Source organism: Myzus persicae, unplaced genomic scaffold (genome assembly GCF_001856785.1).
Source record: "Myzus persicae strain clone G006 unplaced genomic scaffold, MPER_G0061.0, whole genome shotgun sequence".
Classification (NCBI taxonomy): Eukaryota; Metazoa; Arthropoda; class Insecta; order Hemiptera; family Aphididae; genus Myzus; species Myzus persicae.
Genome location: NW_019104288.1, coordinates 63,173 through 85,020, shown reverse-complemented (window position 1 = coordinate 85,020; position 21,848 = coordinate 63,173). Strand labels below are relative to the sequence as shown.

The following is a 21,848-nucleotide window of genomic DNA, read 5'->3' as shown; positions in this document are numbered from 1 at the left end:
ACGGGCCATTGTGATCAAATATCTCCTATTATGGTGTATTCATCGATATTATTCGTGTACGCAGCTGCAAGTTATTAGTATCCTAATGATATTATAATATGACCAGTATACTGTGGTTTAAATATTTTTAATTTTATTTATAATATGTTCAAACTCTGGTTAAATAGGTAAGAATAACTATATTAAAGAATATGGCGGGGTGGCCTAGTGGTAGAACCAACCTCACGGTGAGGAGATACATCCGTGTTCGATACTCGGACTGTTATTTTGCAGTTTTTCCACGACAACGGGTATAATTTGATAAGTGATAACAAATGATAACTGATAACTGATAACAATTGATAACGAAAACTGATAACAATTGATAACGATGATATGATAACTGATAACAATTGATAACTGATTAGAATAACAGCAGTATACGTATGTCACACACGTACGCGATAGGGCGGCGGCGGCGGATGAGGATGCGGGCGGTGGGATGAGTGATGAGTGATGAGTGATGAGGGATGAGGGATGAGGAAGAGTGATGAGGGATGAGGAAGAGTGATGAGGGATGAGGTTTTAGAATCGGCTAAAAGATACTACTTAAATTGTTTTCGAAAAGCTGGGTTTTCACAAATTGAATCAGACGAAGAAGAATTACAGGAGGTTGAATTCATAGACACAAACTTTGAAAATTGGATTTCAATTGATCAAGATTTACCTACTTTTGAAGCATTATCTGATAAAGAATTAACTGATTTGCAAATAAAAATCAATAAGAAACTAAAATTGATGATGATGATGATGATGATGATGATGATGATGACGATAGCGAAGATACCAATGTGGAAATCACTCAAAAAGATACGAGAATTATTTTGGGAAAGTTAAAAGGAGCTGTTCAAAAATACGGCGATAACGATACTTTTCAGTTGTTTCAAAAGTTACTGGTATGTATAATTTACATATTGTAAACAAATAAACAATGAATATTAATTTTAATTTAATTTCAGGCTAATATGGAAATGAAATTGGTAGACTGTCATGTACAATCAAAAATAGATAGCTTCTTTAATTTGTTTTAAATGTATTTATTTAATTTTAATTTTAATTTAAGCATAAATGTATACCTAAATAAAGAAGCATTAAATAAATAAAATGTAAAAATAAATAATTTTATGTCTTATAAATTATTAAATATGTATGTTAATTTAAATAAAAATGTAATTGTATTAAAAGATTGAATTATGAAAAAAATGTTGTAAATGTTTTATAGAATCAACCGGTTAATAGAATCAAAATGACCTTCACCAAAGCGATCACATTAAGCGGAACCTACTGTATTTGTATTTTTTACTTTTCGAAAGAACTAACTCTGGACATGGCAACACAAAGTTGACAATGGTCCATGACTAAACACAGGTTGGGGTAAAAATAAACCTACTTTATCCAATGTTTTACCCTGTGCAAAAGCCATTCGAAAATTGACGTCTGGTAAATGAAAAGGGAAGAGAAGAAACTGTCGGGGTTAAATCAATTCTAGGCTATAAAATACGCTGACCAGTCAAGGGACCAGTTATAGATTCCAAGTCTAAAGTATGATCGTACATATTTCGTACTATAAATCTTGTGCCATTCATTAGATTGGAGATTACATTTAAATTTCTCGAGGGTATTACAATTGCACCTTTCTTTAGTACCAAACTATTGTAGGTAAACCACTTAAATGTAATCTATCTAAAAATTCTGTAGGAAACAAAAAATCGTCACATTCTTTTGACACTATACTTAAACTTAAATACCTCTTTTCCAGCCCTGGCAACATAGTGACAATTGCATTATTCATCTCATCACAATGTTCATTTTTAGGTGTAAGAATAGCAAATTGTGAAAAATTAGACACATTTTCTAAACTAAACATAATATTTCCAAAAACGTCTTTTATTATGCTATGTACTGACGTCCCGCCATAAAACGCATAGGCTAGATAGCGAGGGGGACATAATATGAGAATAATATGACACATTGGGAAGTTGTCGACCTCGGGGATTTAAGAACAACGACGCAATAAGAAATAGGGTGCGTAGTTCTGAGAATCCGACCACCGAGAGAGCGTTGTGAAAATATAAATAAAAAGAGTTAAAACCATAAATATCTATGGGCATAAATATTAAATATAATATTATTCTATTATAATTAAATATCCGTCAGATAATATATCTAATATGTCGGCAGCGATAACCGCATAGGAGGCGACCGTTTCCTGGAAACCCACGACCACACACGTTCAATCGTAAACGGGGTCAACGCTATCTTATAGCTAGGAGAAGAGTGGAGAGTAGGCCTATAAAACAGGGACCCATCCACCCGATATTCAGACGTGATTTACCAGAGTCAGTGCAAGCACCTTCACGCCAGTCGACTCTCTGACAAAATGTCAGTGTATTAAAAATAATCTATCAGTTTTACATGACCAAATAAAGTCTATGTTCATAATATTCTACAATTGACTTAGAATTATTTACACCCTGTCATCTCTTGTCTTATACACCACGATCTGTGGGCTGGATCACTACAATTATATCACTTGATAATAGCGATGGTTTTATTTCAATTGAATATTCGTCCGAATAAGGATTTATCAGTGGGTATTTGCAATTTCCAATATGTAACAAAAACTTGTAAGTGGCTGGGCGTGGCGCGTTGGCTGCTGCCAGTCGCGGAATGCGACTGAGAGTAAGTAACGGCCACAGATACTAATCCCCGGATGGGTGACCACCCAGGTTCATAGTAGTTAAAAACCTTCACATACACGTGTTTGCTGTCTACCGTAACAATCGTACAAAAAAAAGAAAAGAAAAACCAACCAAACTTACCCCCTGCCACAGTTCATAACCCCTACAACAGCTAATTTACCTAGTCGCCGGGCTTAAGTTCAATAAAAAAAAAAAACTTGTAAAATTAAATTTCATTTTGGTGTACTCACCTATTTCTAAATAGTTTAAGAATTTTACAATTCGGCCAAAGCGGAGAATATTTTATATAGTTTTGTATTGTAAGCTGTCTAGATCCACGTGAGACAATTGGTAAAACTTGTCGTTAACTTTACACTTCTAATAACTATTTAAATAATTATTTTTTTGGACGTTACTCTTTTGATGACTCCGAGTACTTGCGTTAGAAAAAAATAAGATGTATAACTGTCATAAGAAACACAAATAAACGATAGGTACAAAAAAAACGGACGAAGACACAATATTACAGCACTGCTCTGTAGTTGTATTATGTGTGCGAGATTATTTTTATTGATCAACTTTTCGGAACAATTCATATCTACACGTCGATATAAAAAGGCCAGGTTACAGGTAGCTATGGAAACCCTAGGGCCGCCGCAATATATAGGTATATATAATACGACAAACTTTATACTTCTAATTACTATTGAAATAATTAACTTTTTGGACTTTTCTCTTTTGATAGCTCATCTACACACCGAGTATTTTCGTTTTAAAAAAAAATTGTTAAAATCGGCCTGGTAGAACTTCAGATATAACTGTCACAAGAAATTGCCTCACGTTTTAATAATATATGAAGATAAAGATATATATATATATATATATATATATGTATGTTAGGGTGGTCCTTATTTTTTCAATGTGATTTTTTTAATACAGTACCCCCCTAATTTGTTAAGTTATATGAGTAAGTCATTTGGGTAAAATTTGGAAGATCTCACTCAACCCCTTCTGGTGCCGCATTAGGGTTGAAATATGGAAAAAGAGGGTAGTTTTTTGTTTTTTTTTATTTAATTCAGAAAGTATACTAGTTAACGAAAATATGTAAAGAGCTAAATGATAGATTTTAACATTGGCTGTAAAAAAGCATATTACGTAAATTCTCGTATGTCCATTGGTTTTTAAGAAAACTTATTAGTTTACAAAATATTGTATATATTTAACGAAATTGGATTTTTTTGGTTTTTTAAATATGTACAAATATGTACAACGTACGGTTGGATATAATATGACAAAATATGTTGAGTAACAATTATACAGAATTAAATAATATAAAAAAAAAATTACGGCTAAAAAAGTCTTAAGATTCTGTAATGTTTTGGTTTTATTTACTTGATTTTCGTGTAATTTTTACAACATAAAAATAGAAATACCAATATGAATTTTTTTCATCAAATTTTTGGTAAGTATAATTAGTTAATGACAACTAAAATGGTTTCTTCAGCGTTTGTCTGTCACTTTGCGGGTATTTTTTCCGGTAGTCTTGAACAGTCTAGAAAATATAATAACATTTTTAAGTTTAATTTATTTTGAAAATAGTAAAATATATTACTTGTAAAACAAGTTGTTTTTGTCCTTCGTTTTTTGTGAATTTCTTGTTATATTCTTCAACGAGCTTGACTCCCCTCTCAGCTGTGTCATTCACGACTTTTAGTGAGTTTATAATTTGTTTTCCTATTTTGTAGTCCTCGTGATTATTCCAATTGGCCGGGTCAATAGTTAAAAACTGTGTGGAAATTTGAAATCTCTTGAACATTCCAATCGATTTAGAGTTTATTAAATCAATTAAAAGATCTTTTTGAATAAACTGTGAAACATCTTCCAATTTCAGTGCTATTTTTTTTTTCAACTCGATTTCTTCCTCGTCATCGTTTATGCTTGAATCGTAAGTACTCAATATTTTCTCAGCCATTTTGAGTTTCGTACTGTTATCTACACGATCGTCAAATATCGAAAATGCAATACACTCTGGATTTAAATACCACAAATGATTTATTATTTTCTTTAATGCTACGTCTGAAATTCTTTTATTGTACAATTTATATTCTTCTAATTTTTTTAAAAATAATATGTCATTAAGTGGAGCTTCAATTGCATTGGGTGACGAAAACCAAGCCTGAACGTAACATTTAACTATAAAACAACAAATATCTTTTAACGCCTTTTCTTCTTTGCTGTTTAATTTAAATTGATCTTTAAATATGTATAGCTTTAAAGAATATATGGCCTTAGCCATCCATCTGGCTAAATGGTATTGACCAGGCTGCCTAAAAGCAATTCCTCGAGGTGGAACACCGCCTAAAAATATGATAACGAGTTCTAAAAACTCTTGGTAATCATCTCGAGGAAGATTTTCAGTAATTTTTTTTTTCGCATATAAAATAATTTCGTCAGAGTCATTTTTTAAAATATTATGAATATAGAAATCAGAAACCGATGTGGAAAATGTGCTTTTATCAATATTTTCCCACGCGTGTTGAAATCTTTTAAAAAGTAATATATCTGGTCCTGTCATGGGAAACAACTTAACTTCTAAAAATACACCTTGTAAAACAAGTTCAAAAATGTGATGTTGGCACGCCAAAAATAAAATTTCTCTTTCTAAACTTTGTTCTAATAGTATGCATGCCCCATTCAACCTCCCTGTGTTAGAAGCTGTAGTATCAAATACGAATGCTTGGACTTTATCTAGTAATGACCATTTTTGTAAAGTATCATACACAGCTGAAGATATTTCATATCCTGTCCCAGAAGGCATTTGCGGGACTTCAAGAAGTTGTTCAACATTCATGGCTGTTGCAATAATTGGCAAACGATCAACATTATTCTTTCCGGTAAGGGCTGGAAGTATTTTTGAATCCCAATGGATCACTACATAATTTAATTTTTTTTCGTGAAATTCGGAATTAATATTTTCCGATATTTTTTGTCGATAGTCTTCACGAGACCTTTTAATTGATGTTCGGTTTATAACATAAATACTGGGATCTAATGACAGGGCTTCTACACATGCAGTTATTATATGCTTTTAAATAAACGAGAAAAATGTATATTACAAATTACAATACATCGAACATTTTTATTATATAGTTTTTCATAAAAACCAATGGACTTACGAGAATTTACGTTATATGCTTTTTTATAGACAATGTTAAAATCTATCATTTAGCTCTTTACATATTTTCGTTAAATACTAAACCTTCTGAATTAAATAAAAAAAACAAAAAACTACCCCTTTTTCCATATTTCAACCCTAATGCGGCACCAGAAGGGGTTGAGTGAGATCTTCCAAATTTTACCCAAATGACTTACTCATATAACTTAACAAATTAAGGGGGTACCGTGTTCAATTTTCAAACATAAATATTTGACCTATATAAATAAGGACCACCCTAATGTATGTATAATTTATATTTTGTAATCACCATCTAGGTATATGAGTGACGTGCTACGTTCGTCGGCATTGTATCCGGGCGCCTCGATATTGTTGGCACGAGCGTGACGTTTACCAGCCTGCTTAGCCTGCACTAGTCCACCGCGCGTACCGGACTCCAGAAAGAGAACTTCCTCGAAATCAGTTAAAAGTTCTAGTTGAACTTAAGTGAACTTGAGCATGCAATCAAAACTGAATCCGGGCGACGTGTAGCAATGTGCAGGGTCCAGGCGATATGTAGCTATGCATATATTCCTGAAATTCTCTAACACATCGGCGCTAATGAGGACATCGATTTTCAGGTATAGGTCGCTGTAATCGCCAAGAGTTCGACAGCTGAAATAATCCCATACCCGGGTAGCGTGTTCGTAATCTTCGTCGCTGACGTGCGTCTCCTCCAATGCGCTATAGAATTGGATCTTTTCGGGTAGCGACGTCACGCACAATTTATCCCACGAATCGGCGTATTCTTACGGAAAAACACCTTTCCGCGTGGTCAACGGTATCTCCACCGGGCTGAATACTTTCACTACTTAACGAAATTTATCGAAGTTTGCGGAGGAGAGGTTCTCCGCCAAGTGCGCCAAACTCGACCCCATGAACCGACACGTATCTATAAACCTGACGGAGAATGTGTTGTTTATATATTTCGAAAATGAAATATACTTCTCCTCAGTATTAGCGATTACCGATATTCTGTTAGTGTCGCCGTCATAAGCCAAATTTGTCATATGTGCGTCATAGTTCGAAAGATTGCGTAAAAAGCACGGTACGAATTTTGGTGTTTTCAATTTGAGGTTGCACGTGTTAAACAATGTTTTTAGAAACCGGCCTGATAAGTGATCATGATGCGCAGTTTTACAGTACGCTCGGTAAACGTTTCACTGCACAAATCGCACCGCGTCTTGCCACCATGCACTCGGCAAACGTCGACACTCATAATAATCGGCACGTTGACCTCCTTATATAATCTGTATATCCTATCGGCCACATCCATGATGTCGCGGACAAAACGCTTGGCCACTTCATCGTCGGTCGCCGAGCCGTGGAAAACGACGGGAGCTCTCGGGATGTCAAACTGTTCGAACAACTCTATTGGCACCCCCTCCGCTGCGATGACTAGGTATCCGTAACTCATGGGATGGTGCGTGTGCATCGCCTGGGTATTTGAACCGTTTTCAGTAATAGGGCTTCAAAGTCTGCTTACACTACGAACGGTAACCTAACCTAACGCTACGCCTCGAATTCGAAGGGATCTTTCAGCATCAGAGGTAATACGGGTCTGTGAGCGCCGCATGTCAAGCGGTGATTCGCCAACGCCTGCTCACTGCAATTTATATTTTAAAGGGCGGTTCTCGAAGCCGGTGAATCATCGTCTGCAGAAAAATAATTGATGCTCGTGATTATTTTTTTGCGGGCTAGCTAGACGTGAAAAATTCGATATATAAGCGTAATGATTATTGTCATCCTTCCCAGTGATTAGTAACAGATCGAAATGATTCGCCTTTTCTTCGTCTGCGATGCGTAGTGGATACGCGACCGTTTGCGTGGATTATTTTTTTTATTTTTCTCGCAATTTCTTATACCGTATAAATTTACGGTCGTGCCCGGAATCGATCTTTCAAATAATTTTATCTCCGACACGGAGGTGGGGGTTGATAGTGCAGAAAAGTCGTATCGGTGCTCTTCCATAAAATAACTCGGGCCTACTCTTCCGCGGTTCTCATTTTCTACGTGTTTGGCGAGGATCGCCCACTTAAAACATTGCCAGTCGATATTTTGAGGGTTTACAACAAGCCTTCCGATTCCGAATATTTTCCGGCAACGGCAAGTAAGACGATCTCTCCATAGGTGTGTACTTGTACACACCCAAGAGCAATCCATCGATGCACAATAAGTAAAATCCGCTGTATTTACCAGCGTAAAGCCTCGATTACACTGAGCGATTGTACACGCTAGTCGCCGGCGAATTAACTCGCTGCGACCAAAGTCGCTCAATGTAATCGCTCTAGTCGCTTACTCGCCCTGTGTTGAATACTCGCTGCTCGCCCGTGATTAAAGTTGACGGCTGGGCTATTTTTGTCACTACTTGCTGGCTATTTTAATCTCTGACGAGTGAAATCGCTTTGTGTAATCGACATGGCTAGCAAAATCGCTAATGTACTTGCGACTAGTAACTAGTAGTGGTTGCAACTTTCAAGATGTCAGATGCTGTAGTTCGCGCAGGTGTTGTTGTTATATCTATAATATTGCGTCAGGAGTTGGAAAAAAAGAAAACTAAAAAGAAAAAAAGAATTTGGGTCAGAGATTGGATTGCTAGACAAGAAAAATATGGCGCATCCAGTACATTATTAAAAGAATTAAAAGACGAAGACACTGCAGCCTACCGAAATCTTGGACGTGGTCCAGTTTGATAATTTGTTACAAATGGTTTATGAATTAATTAAAAAAGAAGACACTCAAATGAGAATGGCTATTCCGCCAAAAACCAAACTAGAAGTAACATTGCGTTATTTAGCTACTGGTGATTCATTTAAGTCCCTAGAATATCTATTTCGTGTTCCTGAATGTACAATCTCATTATTTATACCCGAAGTGCTTACAGCGATTTCTCAAGTCCTGGAACCATTTATTAAGGTACAGTTATATAAATATAATATTTAACACATTCGAGACGATCTATATTTAAATATAAATTACGTTCAAGACGAATCACGCGTCTGGCGCGTTACAATATTCTACTCATGAAAGACGAATCACGCGTCTCACGCGTGTTGTGTCTTCTATCGATTTTCAAAAATCGATATAAAATCATACATTGATTCTATCTTTTTCGTAATTATTGCAATCGATAGAAAATATCGTATCGATTATTTACGTATAAAATGTAAATATTATGCTCCACGTGGAGCTGTATGGCACGAGTTATTTGTAGCGCCCATTGGTTTTATATTGTAAACAATCATTATCGAGATTGTCGTAAAAACAATCTATTTTTCACTCGTATTTGTCATTTTCTTGGATTTTCGCCTTTCCTTTTGACGTTGTTTGCTGTTGTCTACGTATGCTGTTGAAGGATAAAGGTAGTATAATGCTATTATAATTTTTATATTTACCCGCCGACCGGCCGCCGTGTCGTTATAATTTTATCGTATCTAATAAACATTACGAGCAAATCAGTTATTATTTTCATATACTCGAATATTTTCTATTTTTCTTTAGATAATGACTAATAAAATGAATGAAGAAGTTATAAGTCGTTTATTAGAGGAGTTTATAGAAGATAGTGGGTCTGATAGAGATGACGATGATGTCGAGGACAATTATGATATTGAGAATAGAATTGATGATGAGCCAAATGAACCTGTGTATTCAGATTTGCTACCTGTTAGTTTTGAAAATGAAAATCTTGTTGATATGATGGGAAATTTTAATGATGTTTTAGCCGTTTCATTGACTGGTATACGTGATGTGAATGACGTACCACCAGAAAATATTATGAATGATTTTGATATTTCTAAGGAATGGGGTTTTGAGGACACGGAAGACGAAATTCAAAACGAACCTATTTATCAACCAAATCTAACAATTTCTAATAATAATGGCCCTCTTTCAAGCACTAGAAATAGAGTAATACAAAATACATTAGAAAGAATAAGACAACCGCCCGTTCAATTGCAATGGGAAAAAATAAACTCTGAACCCCAGCCCCATTTATTTACTTCAAGTTCAGGTGTTTCTGAAGAAGTACTTGGTAAAACAACTGAATTAGATATTTTTAGTATTTTTTTCCCAGATAGTTTGATAAAACTGATAAAAAAAGAAACAAATAGGTACGCATACTCAGTAATTCGATCTCTTCGACAAAAAAATATGCTAAAACCAAACTCTATTTGGCATAAATGGAAACCAGTGACCATTTCTGAAATACATAAATTTTTTTCAATTATTCTCCATATGTGTGTTATGCCAAAACCACAAATGAAAGATTTTTGGTCGAAAAATGCATTTATTCATAGTACATTTGCGGCAAAAGTAATGACTAGAGACCGTTTTTCATCAATTTGTTCTATGTTGCATTTGAATAATACTGCAAATTATATTCCAAGAGGTAAAGAAAATTATGACAGTTTATTTAAAATTCGTCCTTATATTGACTTGATAAATAAAAAAGCTTGTGAATCATATCAACCTGATAAAAATTTGACCATTGATGAAGGTATGTGTCCATTTAGAGGGCGTGTACATTTTCGTGTTTATATGAAAAATAAACCACATAAGTATGGGATGAAATTATATATACTTTCAGACGCATTAACAGGATATACTTTAAAATTTGAAATTTACTCTGGAAAAAATCAAGAAGATAATTCAATAATTGCATTATTTGATAGACTTTTAGAAAATTACTATTACAAAGGACACACTGTATTTATGGATAGATTTTACACAAGCCCAGCTCTTCTAAATGCACTTTGGGATAAAAATACAAATGGTGTAGGGACGGTGATGTCAAATCGTAAAGGTTTACCAAAAGACGTATTGAAGGAAAAATTACAGAAAGGGGAAATGACATATGCGAAACAAGGTTGTTTGATGTGTATAAAATGGAAAGACACAAGAGATGTACTAGTATTATCTACTGCTCATTCCGCGGACATGAAACAAGTTTCTGTTAGATCTAAAACAGGCCCGATACTAAAATTCAAGCCTAATGCAATAATTGATTATAATATAAATAAAACGGGTGTCGATCATGGAGACCAGATGGTTTCATACTATCCATTTCAAAGAAAAAGTTTTAAATGGTGGAAAAAAATGTTCTTTCACTTGTTTATGGTAACGGTTGTAAATAGTTATATATTAAAGAAAAAAGCAAATCAACGCCAAAAAGTTTCTTTGAGAACATTTATAATAAATTTGGGTTTACAAATGGCAGAAAAAAGTGGTTTTGGACAACAGGATTCAAATGAAATGGTTACTAATCGATTGACAGGACGACATTTTATTGCTCGAATACCAGCTACACCTTCCAAACAAAATCCTAGGCGAGTATGTAAAGTATGTGCAGATAAAGAAAAGTATATAAGCGGCAAAAGAGGAAGAAAAGAAACTTCATTTTACTGCAAGCAATGTGATACACCGTTGTGTATTGATGTATGTTTTGAAAAATATCATACGATAAATAATTATTGGTTATAATTTTATAAATACGTAAATTTTACATAAAAATGTCATGTTTTTTATCTAATTTTTTTTCATTTAGATAAAAAGTGAATGTTGTAGTATTATTTTTTATAATTTCGTACTAATTTATAATTCATAATGTTTGTACATTTATAATATGTATTATGTATCAAATGTATATTTTACCACTTGACCGTATTTCAAATTACTATTTTTTTCTATGAATAAGTTGATAGTTTTACAGTTACATTTATGAACAATTAACTAAACATCTAATTTGTATTGATATATATTATATAAAAAGGAATAAAAATTTTTTTTTCTGTAAAAGTATACAAATAAAGCGTGGTCGACTTTTTTTTTTTTGACATTTTCAACCATTTTTTAGCTATTAAGAAAAATAATATAAATTTATTTTATGAAAATTATTTTCGTATCAAAAGAAAATACAAATTCTAAATTAAAAAATGATTTTTAAATCATACAAATCGGGAAGGTCATACAATTTTTATAATTTTACGAAAAATAGTAAAAACCGCTCGTCCGTAAGGTAATAATAGAGCGAAAATATTCCGTCTTCTATATTTAATATGGCATCACGCGTATAACACGTGATTCGTCTCGAATGTGTTAAATAGGTAATACATAAAATAATACAAAACGAAATATGTAGTAAATAATATGTTATTATTGAGATAAATTTTAGAAACAAAATTGTTATGTTAATATAAAAAAATTAAAATTAATTGTTTATTCATAAAAATTATAAGTTATTATTTGAAAAAAAATTGGAATTAATTATAGCATGATTTAAAATATCTTCATTATAATCCTCATTTAGACCTTGAGTAGATGTAGAAGGCATTGAGCTTGAAGAAGTTGAAGGTGATACTATATCCAGATGTAATTGTTGAGAGTAAGCCTGTTGATGGTAAAGTTGATGTACTGGTTGATGTACTGCAGGCTCCAAACAAGATAAACGCATTCGAGTGATACAGCTTTGTAATTCGGACTGCAACAATATGGCTTGACGTGGTGGTAACTGACGAAGCTCGTATGCAATATGTTTTCCGAATTGATCATAGGCTTTTTCTGTAGATGCACTTTGAGCAATTCTATCTAATTGCTCAATTGCATCTGAGATTGCAGGCGCAGCTCGTTGTTTAATCTTTTTTATAAGCTTATTTGGTGGTGGTTTCATTTTTTCAGGCAATTCCCCTGTTGAACCATTATCTTGATCTTCGTCTTTATCATCCATGTCTTCTTCGATCGGTACCTCGTTAGAATGCTGACTTATATTGGTTAAATTCTAAAAAATTAAATTAAATACTGAAATAAACATTTAAACCAGTAATTTATTGAAGCAATTTTTTAAATAACAAAATTTATTTTTTTGTAAAATTCAGATATATAATTTATTTAAAAAGCTCAAAATTTAATTAATGTTTATAATGAACCCTCTTGATTTCAAATTTAAGGTGTCAAAACTATTTTTTTATGACATAAAAAGTGCAAACATTTTATAAATATCTATACTTATAAATTAAAACTATCATAATAGTTAAAAATTTAAAATAAATATTATTTAAACAATTACGAATTTAAATTAATTAATTTAAATTTCCCAGGTACCCACTACGTGTGATGAATGGGCAAAAATAAAAGATACATTTTTCCATCGTTGGAATTTTCCAAACTGTTGCGGTGCAATCGACGGAAAACATGTAATTATTAAACGACTTCCTGGTTCTGGCCCAACATTTTACAATTATAAGAAAACCTATAGTGTTATATTGTTTGCAATGGTTGACGGTGATTATTGTTTTACGTACATCGATATCGGCCGTAACACGTTTGGGCACAAAACGATATTTTTACCTGAGATTCGGGAAAACGATTGGGAACACACGTTTAGGTACACTTTTTTTCAGACCCCAAAAAGCAATACAACGTTTGGGTAACATAATATTTTTAAAATAATACTACGTTTGGGTACCAACGTTTAGGTGCACATTTTTTACTTATATACTTTTACATTTTATTTTTTAGAGCCTATTAGCGTTACTCAGGAGACACCACTAGGAGGTTGGCTCTTAATAGTCTCCCAAAAATGTTTATTATTTATTTTTTACTATTAATATTTTAATTATTTTATTAAAATAAAATATTAAGTTAAAATATTTAGTCATTCATTCTATTAAAATCTTATGTTATTTATTCACTTATCTATAGGTATTTATTTTTTTTCCCCGACAAAAAGTGGACCGATGTCATATAGATAATTTTTTATATCGTTGTCAACTTTGAATTTATTGTATTTTTTTAAAATATACTCAACATTATCTGAATCTTCTTTTCTTGTACAATTTTTTATGTTTTTCTTAATACTGCATAACTTTAAATAAGTTTCTTCTTGAATTTCCATCAATGTATTGATTATATTAAAGCAATTTGGATGGCTTGTATAAAACTGATTATTAAAGTCTCGATGAAATGTTTCGGGCCCATTTATTGTCCTAGGATCAGATGATGGACTTTCTGCCCACAAATATGGCGGAAAACAACTATTTTCCTCAACGTAAGTCTCTAAAATATAATCCGTAAATGTTTCTGCTGCGTGGACAGGTGCATCTGACATTAGAGCTACAAAACCATTGCTCACCTCATTAGGCGATATACAACTAAGACCAAAAAAACTTTGAAGCCATTTGTATACATCGGTTTTTTCCATGTAATGCTTATATAATTCTTTGTCACTTTGTATCCGACGAAACCAGGCTTGACTCAAATGAAAACGACAACCTAATATTGTACAGTTTTCGAAAACTTCTAATACTGCATTATGGGCCCGCTTTCTCATAGTCTAAATGAATTTTTTTAATGTGTAACGGTTTTTCATGGAATTGAAAAAATAATTGTTTTATTTTTAACCATACGTCAATATAAGCTTGTTGAGATTTAGTTTCCATAAACACATATATAATTGGTAGATAAAATCCATTTATGTATACATGTACCGTATACATTTTAAAAAATGTTTCTGCGCGTATGAAAAAGTACCATCAGCAAATTCATGTTGCACATTATTTAATAGCGACAAGTTACTAGCATTCGTAAAAATAGGAATACTATCAGCAGATTCCATGAAACAAAATTGCTCACCTTTTGAAAAATAATAAGTTTTACATTCATATATCATAGCTTTTGCTTCTAAAAACACTTTGGAACTTTAGGAAATAATTTTCTCCGAGCTTCATACATACTTTTGCGAAATAAATTAACGTCAGAATGATTGAGATTACCTGAATCTTGACAATTGCGGAGTTCTTGTCTTATGAGTTTATTTGGTTTCGCATTTAAATCTGTTGTTGCCTTTCTTTTTAATACTGACATTACTTTTTGTTTTGTAATGGTTTCTTCTTGAAAAGCTTCATGATTAATATGGTCTCCATGAATCGAAATAACAAATTTTAAATTTTGAGAAACTTTTGCTGTTATGTTACACTTACGATTAGTACAACGAAAAATGTAGCTGTCCTTATTTGCTCTAAATTCACTAAATTTAAAACGATCAATAATCACACACCTTTTACCACGACGGGTTTCAAAAACTTCACTAATACGATTTTCCATGACTGTTCACTATGACATTGAAGACACAACTGAGACACAGTCACATTGAGTGAATAAAGAAATTTGAAAAGATATGTATATATATACCTATATAATATTATATTGATGCAGTCGTAATAAAGATTATTACAAGTACATGTATTACGTATAAATTCGTAATCGCGTATATTACGATAATAATCAAAATAATGTAAGTAATTGATATTAATTGGTTTGGAGATAAAGTAGATAAAGTAGATACCACTATTCATTGTAGATCACGTGTTTATAAAGTGTACCCAAACGTGTCTTGTATAGTATGTGTATTGTGTACCCAAACGTTCTCTGATTTACCAGGTAAAATTGTAAAATACCTTTAATTTTATGTGTCCAAACGTTGTGTCTATTTGTACCCAAACGTGTTGGCTTTTGGGTCAATGTGACCAAACGTTCAGCGCCCTCGATATCGGAGCAAATGGACGAGCTAGCGATAGTGCAATATTTCGGGATAGCACTTTGAATATCGCATTGGAAAACAATACCCTCGGGATGCCGGAAAAATGTGTTATTATCGGGGATGATGCTTTTCCACTAAGAACAAACTTATTGAAGCCATATAGCAAAACTGGACTTAATAATTCTGAAATTATATTTAACTATCGTCTTTCACGTGCTAGAAGGTTAGTGGAAAATGTGTTTGGCATATTAGTGTGGTGGTTCAGAATATTTTCAAAACCAATTGATCTAAAACCAGAAACAATAGACAAAGTAATCTATGCTGCATGTAGTTTCCACAACTGGCTACGTAAAACTAATCCAAACACATATATACCTCCACAAGCAGTTGATCGAGAGGATTTGAACAATGGCAATATTATTTCTGGGGAATGGAGAGAACATGTTAATAGTCTAGATTCCGTTAGTCAAATCGGCAGTAATAATAATAAACGAGCTGCTGAAGAAGTTAGAAGTTCATTAGCAAAATATTTTATGGAGGAAAATCCTTTACCTTGGCAATGGGAAAAAGTTGGTATAACTATATAAAAAAACCTATTGTAATTTTTTAAGTGGTTTCAGTATTTGCAGTATTATACAAAGTTAAATAATTATAATCAAATATAACAATTCTTTAAATAATATAATTAATACGAATAATATTTTTGGTTTTATTTATATTGATAAAATAAAATATATTTATATCATTATATTTCAACTTTTATTGATTGAGTGTTAATATAGTTATATAATAATACTTGTAATATTAAAACTTACCAAATTTGATTGGCTGTTTCTTGTAGATAACACTTCACGAAAAAAGTTTGCCTGGTCAAACCACACAAGTTTTGGATAATAAATATCGTCTGTTCCACTTCCACTTTTCCTACTTTTTTCTATTTTAGCCAGTTCGTTCCGATAAACACCCTTTATATTTTTTATTTTGGCTTTTAGTTGCTTTTCGTCCATTCCTTCTACCAATCCTTGACTCTCAAGTTCTGAATAGAAGCTTTTAAATATTTCATCTTTTAATTTTATGTTGCAGTAGTCCTTGTGCTTAATGTTCCAAAGTAATGGATATTTTTCATACATTTTTAAAAAATCAATTATATTATTACTGTTCCACTTCATACTTCCAAAACTCAAACTTTAAATATTAACCACAGATAACTTATAACCAAATTATTAAATAGTATGTATACAACTTGTGACATGCGCGAATACGTGCGACTACGCGACTATACTAGCCGTAGTGTAATCGGACAGGTCACTACACGCTTAGTCGCGTGCGACTTTGTTCGCTGGTAAGAAGCGAGTAAATTCGCCCAATGTAATCCACCCAAGTAGTAGGGTACTCAGCAGGGATACGATCCAAGTATAGCCATTATAAATACGTCGCTCGAATGGGCTTCGACAGACGGACCAACACCAACGACGAGCTAGGAGCTAGGAGTTTGACAGTCACATCTCGCTTTTCTCCATTCTTTAATATAGTCACTTTGGACTTATAAAATTTATTGTTTTTTGTAATAATTAAATAAAAGTATTAAATTTATAAAGAAAAGAACAACTCTTCTTATTTATTTTACAACACCATCAAACGGACATAGTCGGTTTGTTACACACCCTAGGCTCCACTACTCGCTATATAACAACATAGTATATAATATATTATAATATATCATAATGTTATTACGGTCTTAAACTCCATATATACAATTTACATAAATATTGCAACAATATAATATAGAATATGTACTATCCACCCCTATCCATAAATCACTGGACAGGTACACGACTAGAAATCATGATCACGAGTCGCTATTCTAAGAATTGGCAACAACAACCGAAAACACACATACACATACAAGCTGCACGCGCCGCTACATCAAAAGAACCGCCATCACTTATAAGGGAGCTTGTGGGACAGCCTGACCAGATGTATCACAGCCACGGAGACGAGAGCAACTTCTCGTCACACGCGCACACGCTATTATACACTTACTATATTTTCTGCTAAATAAACGTAATTCTACAGTTCAATTGGTACTTGTTTGATTTGTCTCTAAAGCTTACGGCTTTTGGAGTCTTTGAGATTACGCACACAACAGCTCCATAAGCTGATCTTATAACCACCACTGAGTTTAAAGCATCATCTCCTACACGATTGCGTTTTTTTGTCTTAACATCAGCTGCAATTGAAAAAATTCTTTCAGCCTCAGCATTTGAGTGAGGAAGACTCAGGCATGGTTTAGTTAGTTTATAAATGTTTTGATATAAGTAAGTACCAGAATAATCTTTCATGCTGCTAATACAATACCAGAACTCATCAATAGGTAATAATAATAGCCTTGCTTTTTCATTGCCATTTATTAAAATTTTCATACGTCTCCACTCACTCTGTAATATGTTTAATTCAACATTTTCATTCAATTGTTCTTTGATAATTTCAACATTTATATATACTTTGTCTGTTATTACATGTAATGCCACCTTTGGATCTAGAAATTTGAGCTGCTGGAATAAATGGTTATTAATTGGCAATCTCTTTTTTATTTCTAGAGCAGCTGTTTTGTAAAACTCTTAACATTTATTTTTAACTAATTCAGTGGCTTCAGCAGAAAAGTCCTTGATATAGTTTTCGCATTCCGTTCCCAAAACCATATCTTTAGCAGCCAAATAATTATTTGGACCTGCTACATTCATATCCTCCAACGAATTATTAACAAGAACATTTAACTTAATGCAATTACTACAAAATTCTTTCAAAATATTTACTGAAGCTTCATACATTTTATGAATCAAAACATTCCTACTCTGGAATATGGCATTAAATGAATTAATAATATTTAAAACATATTTTAAAAATAATAAGTATGCTTTGTTTTAATTATTTTCCATTGCTGCACGAATATTTTGAGCAGCTAATAATTTATCTTCCACAACAGCAATTCTAAAAAAGTGTAGTAATACAGCCCAACAATCTAGAACGCGTGATACACACTGGTGCATTGAAAGCCATCTGGTGGAAGCTAGTTTCAATTTTTTTTTTTCGTTCTTCTTGAAAATAGTCTTGTAACTCACATAACTGTGCATAGCGTTTTGCACTGCCAGAACAGTAAGTAGCTATATTTCTAATTAGCTCTTCGGGCCCTCTTAGGAGTTTTTCACAAGCTTTCCCGGCTATTAGAGTCGATGAATGACACAAACATTGCATTAATAATTCAGACGGAACATCAAATTTCAAGTGGGAAAAAAAAGAATTATTTTTCCCAACCATGACATTTGCATTATCCGATGCTAGTCCTATAATTTTTGCTAATGGGATATCTTCCACAGTTAAACAATTTTTGAAACCATTATATATTTTTTCTGCAGAACAGTCAGTTGCATCCAACGATATCAGTTCTAATAACTCTGTTCTTACTAAACCATTTATAGGTGATACGTATCTTACCAAGGTACACATAAATTTATGATCTGTTATATCTGTACTCTCATCTGCGAGAATTGAGAACTTAAAATTTTTTTAATTTGTAATGGTTTCTTCTGTTTCAACTGTATTTAGTAAATTTTTAATAATACAAGTACACTTAGTACTATTTAATGTTATACTTTGTGCAATATTAGTCATAGAAACTTTTTTTTACAAATGCAACAAATGGTTTGCAACCTGGAACGCCACATTATGCTCCGCAAAAAATGAAGCTAACCTTATCTCTACTTCTTTTACAGCAACACTCTGTTCAGGTTTTGTATTTTTAAAAAATTCCTCAATATTTCTAGAATTTTTTATTACCTTAACATTCTCTACATGTTTTTTTTCCAGCCACATGTTTCAGTAAGTCACTTTTTCCAGAATTTAACAACACCTAAAAACACAACTTCACAATTCACAAGTAATTTAAATATTTAATGGGTGAAATATTATTTAAATAACTGTTGTAATAATCATATCTCACCTTGCAGGCTGTACAATGAGCTTTCAGGCCATTATTTGGTACTTTTTATAACTACCCCTTGAATTCAACACACTTTAACCAATCGTCAGAAAAAAACTTTGGGCCACGTTTTAATTTTTTGGTCGATGTATTGTATGGCTCAATGATAATATCTTCATCATCAGAATTCATTTTTATTTTTTACGTGTTAAAGAGTGCTTAACACGTTCAACGCCACGGTCGACGGGTAGTCGACATCTAAAACATTACCCTGGTCGCCGGTGTCGACTACCCGTCGACAAATATAGAGTTCACTTTCACAGTTCATAATTTTGACTGGCGTTGAGATAACGTTTTTAAATATACTGCAGGCGATCAGGTAATGTCTCAAGAATCTAAGGATATAATTGGTTTTTTTTTTGGTTTATTTTTAGTTTTGATATTAATATTTTCCCTGAAATGACGCCGTCGTCGAACGTCGATAACATTAACGTATCATATAATATGCTATATGTATATTATTTTTGTTATGTCTGGACGTTTTTAATTTAATAACATTATTAACTTGGAATTATAGCATAACAAGTATACAGTGTGTTCCTTCAATATACAGAGTGATTGAAAAATATTAAATTATTTTTGTCACATTATTTATATTAATATTTCATTCAAAACGATTGTTGAAAAAAAACAAAAAATATTACGAGCAGTACCATCAGTATTAATATTTTATTTACTTCTTCTCTTTACTTATTATTAATTATATACACAGGATAAACTTTTTTCCAGAGCGCAGGACGCTTAGTCGACCGGCCGTATATTCGGCGCGGCGACACGTGCTCCGCGCAGATAATAGCCGCGGAGCTCAACGTGTTAAGAGCACTTTAACAGGTACAAGAAAACAAAAGCTCGGATGTTATATGTTATCTCTACAGTCTACATTGTCTACTCAACAAACTACAAAGGTGACAAGGTGTATAAAATATAAATGTATTAATAACTTAATAACTTATTTACCCATCAGCTGGTACCTTGTATTTAAGCAACAAAATACTCGTGATAAGTAAAAATAAAATGTCGAATAATAATAAATTGATCATGGAAAAACAGATTATTACTCGCGATAAAAATATTTTATTTAATAATTATTGATTAGACACTATTATAAAATAAAACATTAATTTTTTTTTAACGTTTCGAATTCCCCTATTTTCAAGTAATATTCAAATTACATCTCTTTTTCCCTCCGCCAGTTTATGAGGCATACAATTTCACTCCATCTCACATCACTGGCCGGGTGTATTAACCACCTGCATACGGACCTCTTTACGTTTGATATTTTTTCAAGTATTTTCGGTGTAAGCCACGCCTTCCACGTCCGAGGATGGTGAGTTCGATCTTGCGTGAGCAGCGGTAGTGGGGGATCTTGCGTTGGGTTGAACCTGTACGGGAGATTAGGTTGAGACGGACGCCGGAAATGGAACATCTGGTTGGGCGTGCAGTGTAGTGGAGGAAGGTGCCCAGCTTATGACCGATGCGCGACCTAACATATATTATTAATATTAAGATATTCCCGTTATAATTATTATTATCATTATTTGTAAGAGTGGAATAAGTATTCAACCATTGCACCGCCTCCTGTTTGCACAGCATTGAGGAATTTTGGGGTATTTTTAGCAAACTCCATTTAAAAAAATGATTTAATTAATAACTAGAGTTAAAGCGGATATTCAATGTACTTACTGTGACAATTTTGAACGTGGATATGGAGATTGTATCTTTGAGTAAATGTCTTGAGGCATATCGCACATGAATTGTCTGATTTGCCGTGGGTCTTAGCGTGCCTGTTAAGATCGCCCTTACGAACGAATAGTTTATCGCATTTCACACAGTTAAACATTTTTGAGGATATAATACGCACAGTGCTTTAAAATAATAAAATGTAGACTTGAAGACGAATATACGCCAGAACGTGGATCGTGTTTGAACTATGTAGGCCGACTGATCTGTATTCGTCGTAGTGTAGGTCATTTCGATTTTTGTATAGAAATAATCGCTCGCCGTAAGATTAACTATAGCGCTAGAAGAGGGGGTATTTCATACTACATGGTCAGTGTGTTATACACATTACACATATATATATTTTGGGGTCACAATATACGCATCTTGGCCCATGTGTTAATAATGATATTGCTGACTTCGGTGGCAACTATACAACACATGTGCGTGGGCGGTATGATAGTAGGAAATAACTCAACGTTGTATTTTACATATCACTATTCGAGTTACCCAACTATCGTCAGTTACTCACAGGCCGTTACACTGGCTAGAAGTGTCTTATTTGCGTTCATGTTTAGAACGTATTATCTACGATTTATTATTATTATACGGCACTTTACA

General features: G+C 33.1%; 3 protein-coding genes across 3 annotated transcripts; 2 read left to right on the top strand and 1 right to left on the bottom strand.

Moving 5' to 3' along the window:
• Positions 1-3,623: 3,623 nt before the first annotated feature.
• Positions 3,624-6,171, bottom strand: LOC111040901. Its single transcript, XM_022324966.1, has 2 exons — positions 4,333-6,171; positions 3,624-4,272 (listed from the first exon to the last, which is right to left on the bottom strand). The coding sequence occupies exons 1-2, from the start codon at positions 5,569-5,571 to the stop codon at positions 4,207-4,209; spliced, it is 1,305 nt and encodes a 434-aa protein (XP_022180658.1). The 5' UTR covers positions 5,572-6,171; the 3' UTR covers positions 3,624-4,206.
• Positions 6,172-8,640: 2,469 nt separating this feature from the next.
• Positions 8,641-11,490, top strand: LOC111040899 (piggyBac transposable element-derived protein 4-like). The gene is made up of 3 exons (XM_022324964.1): positions 8,641-8,850; positions 9,436-11,362; positions 11,480-11,490. The coding sequence occupies exons 1-3, from the start codon at positions 8,641-8,643 to the stop codon at positions 11,488-11,490; spliced, it is 2,148 nt and encodes a 715-aa protein (XP_022180656.1).
• A 3,906-nt stretch (positions 11,491-15,396) lies between these two features.
• Positions 15,397-16,056, top strand: LOC111040898. The gene has a single exon (XM_022324963.1). The coding sequence runs from the start codon at positions 15,397-15,399 to the stop codon at positions 16,054-16,056; it is 660 nt and encodes a 219-aa protein (XP_022180655.1).
• The last annotated feature ends 5,792 nt before the right edge of the window (positions 16,057-21,848 follow it).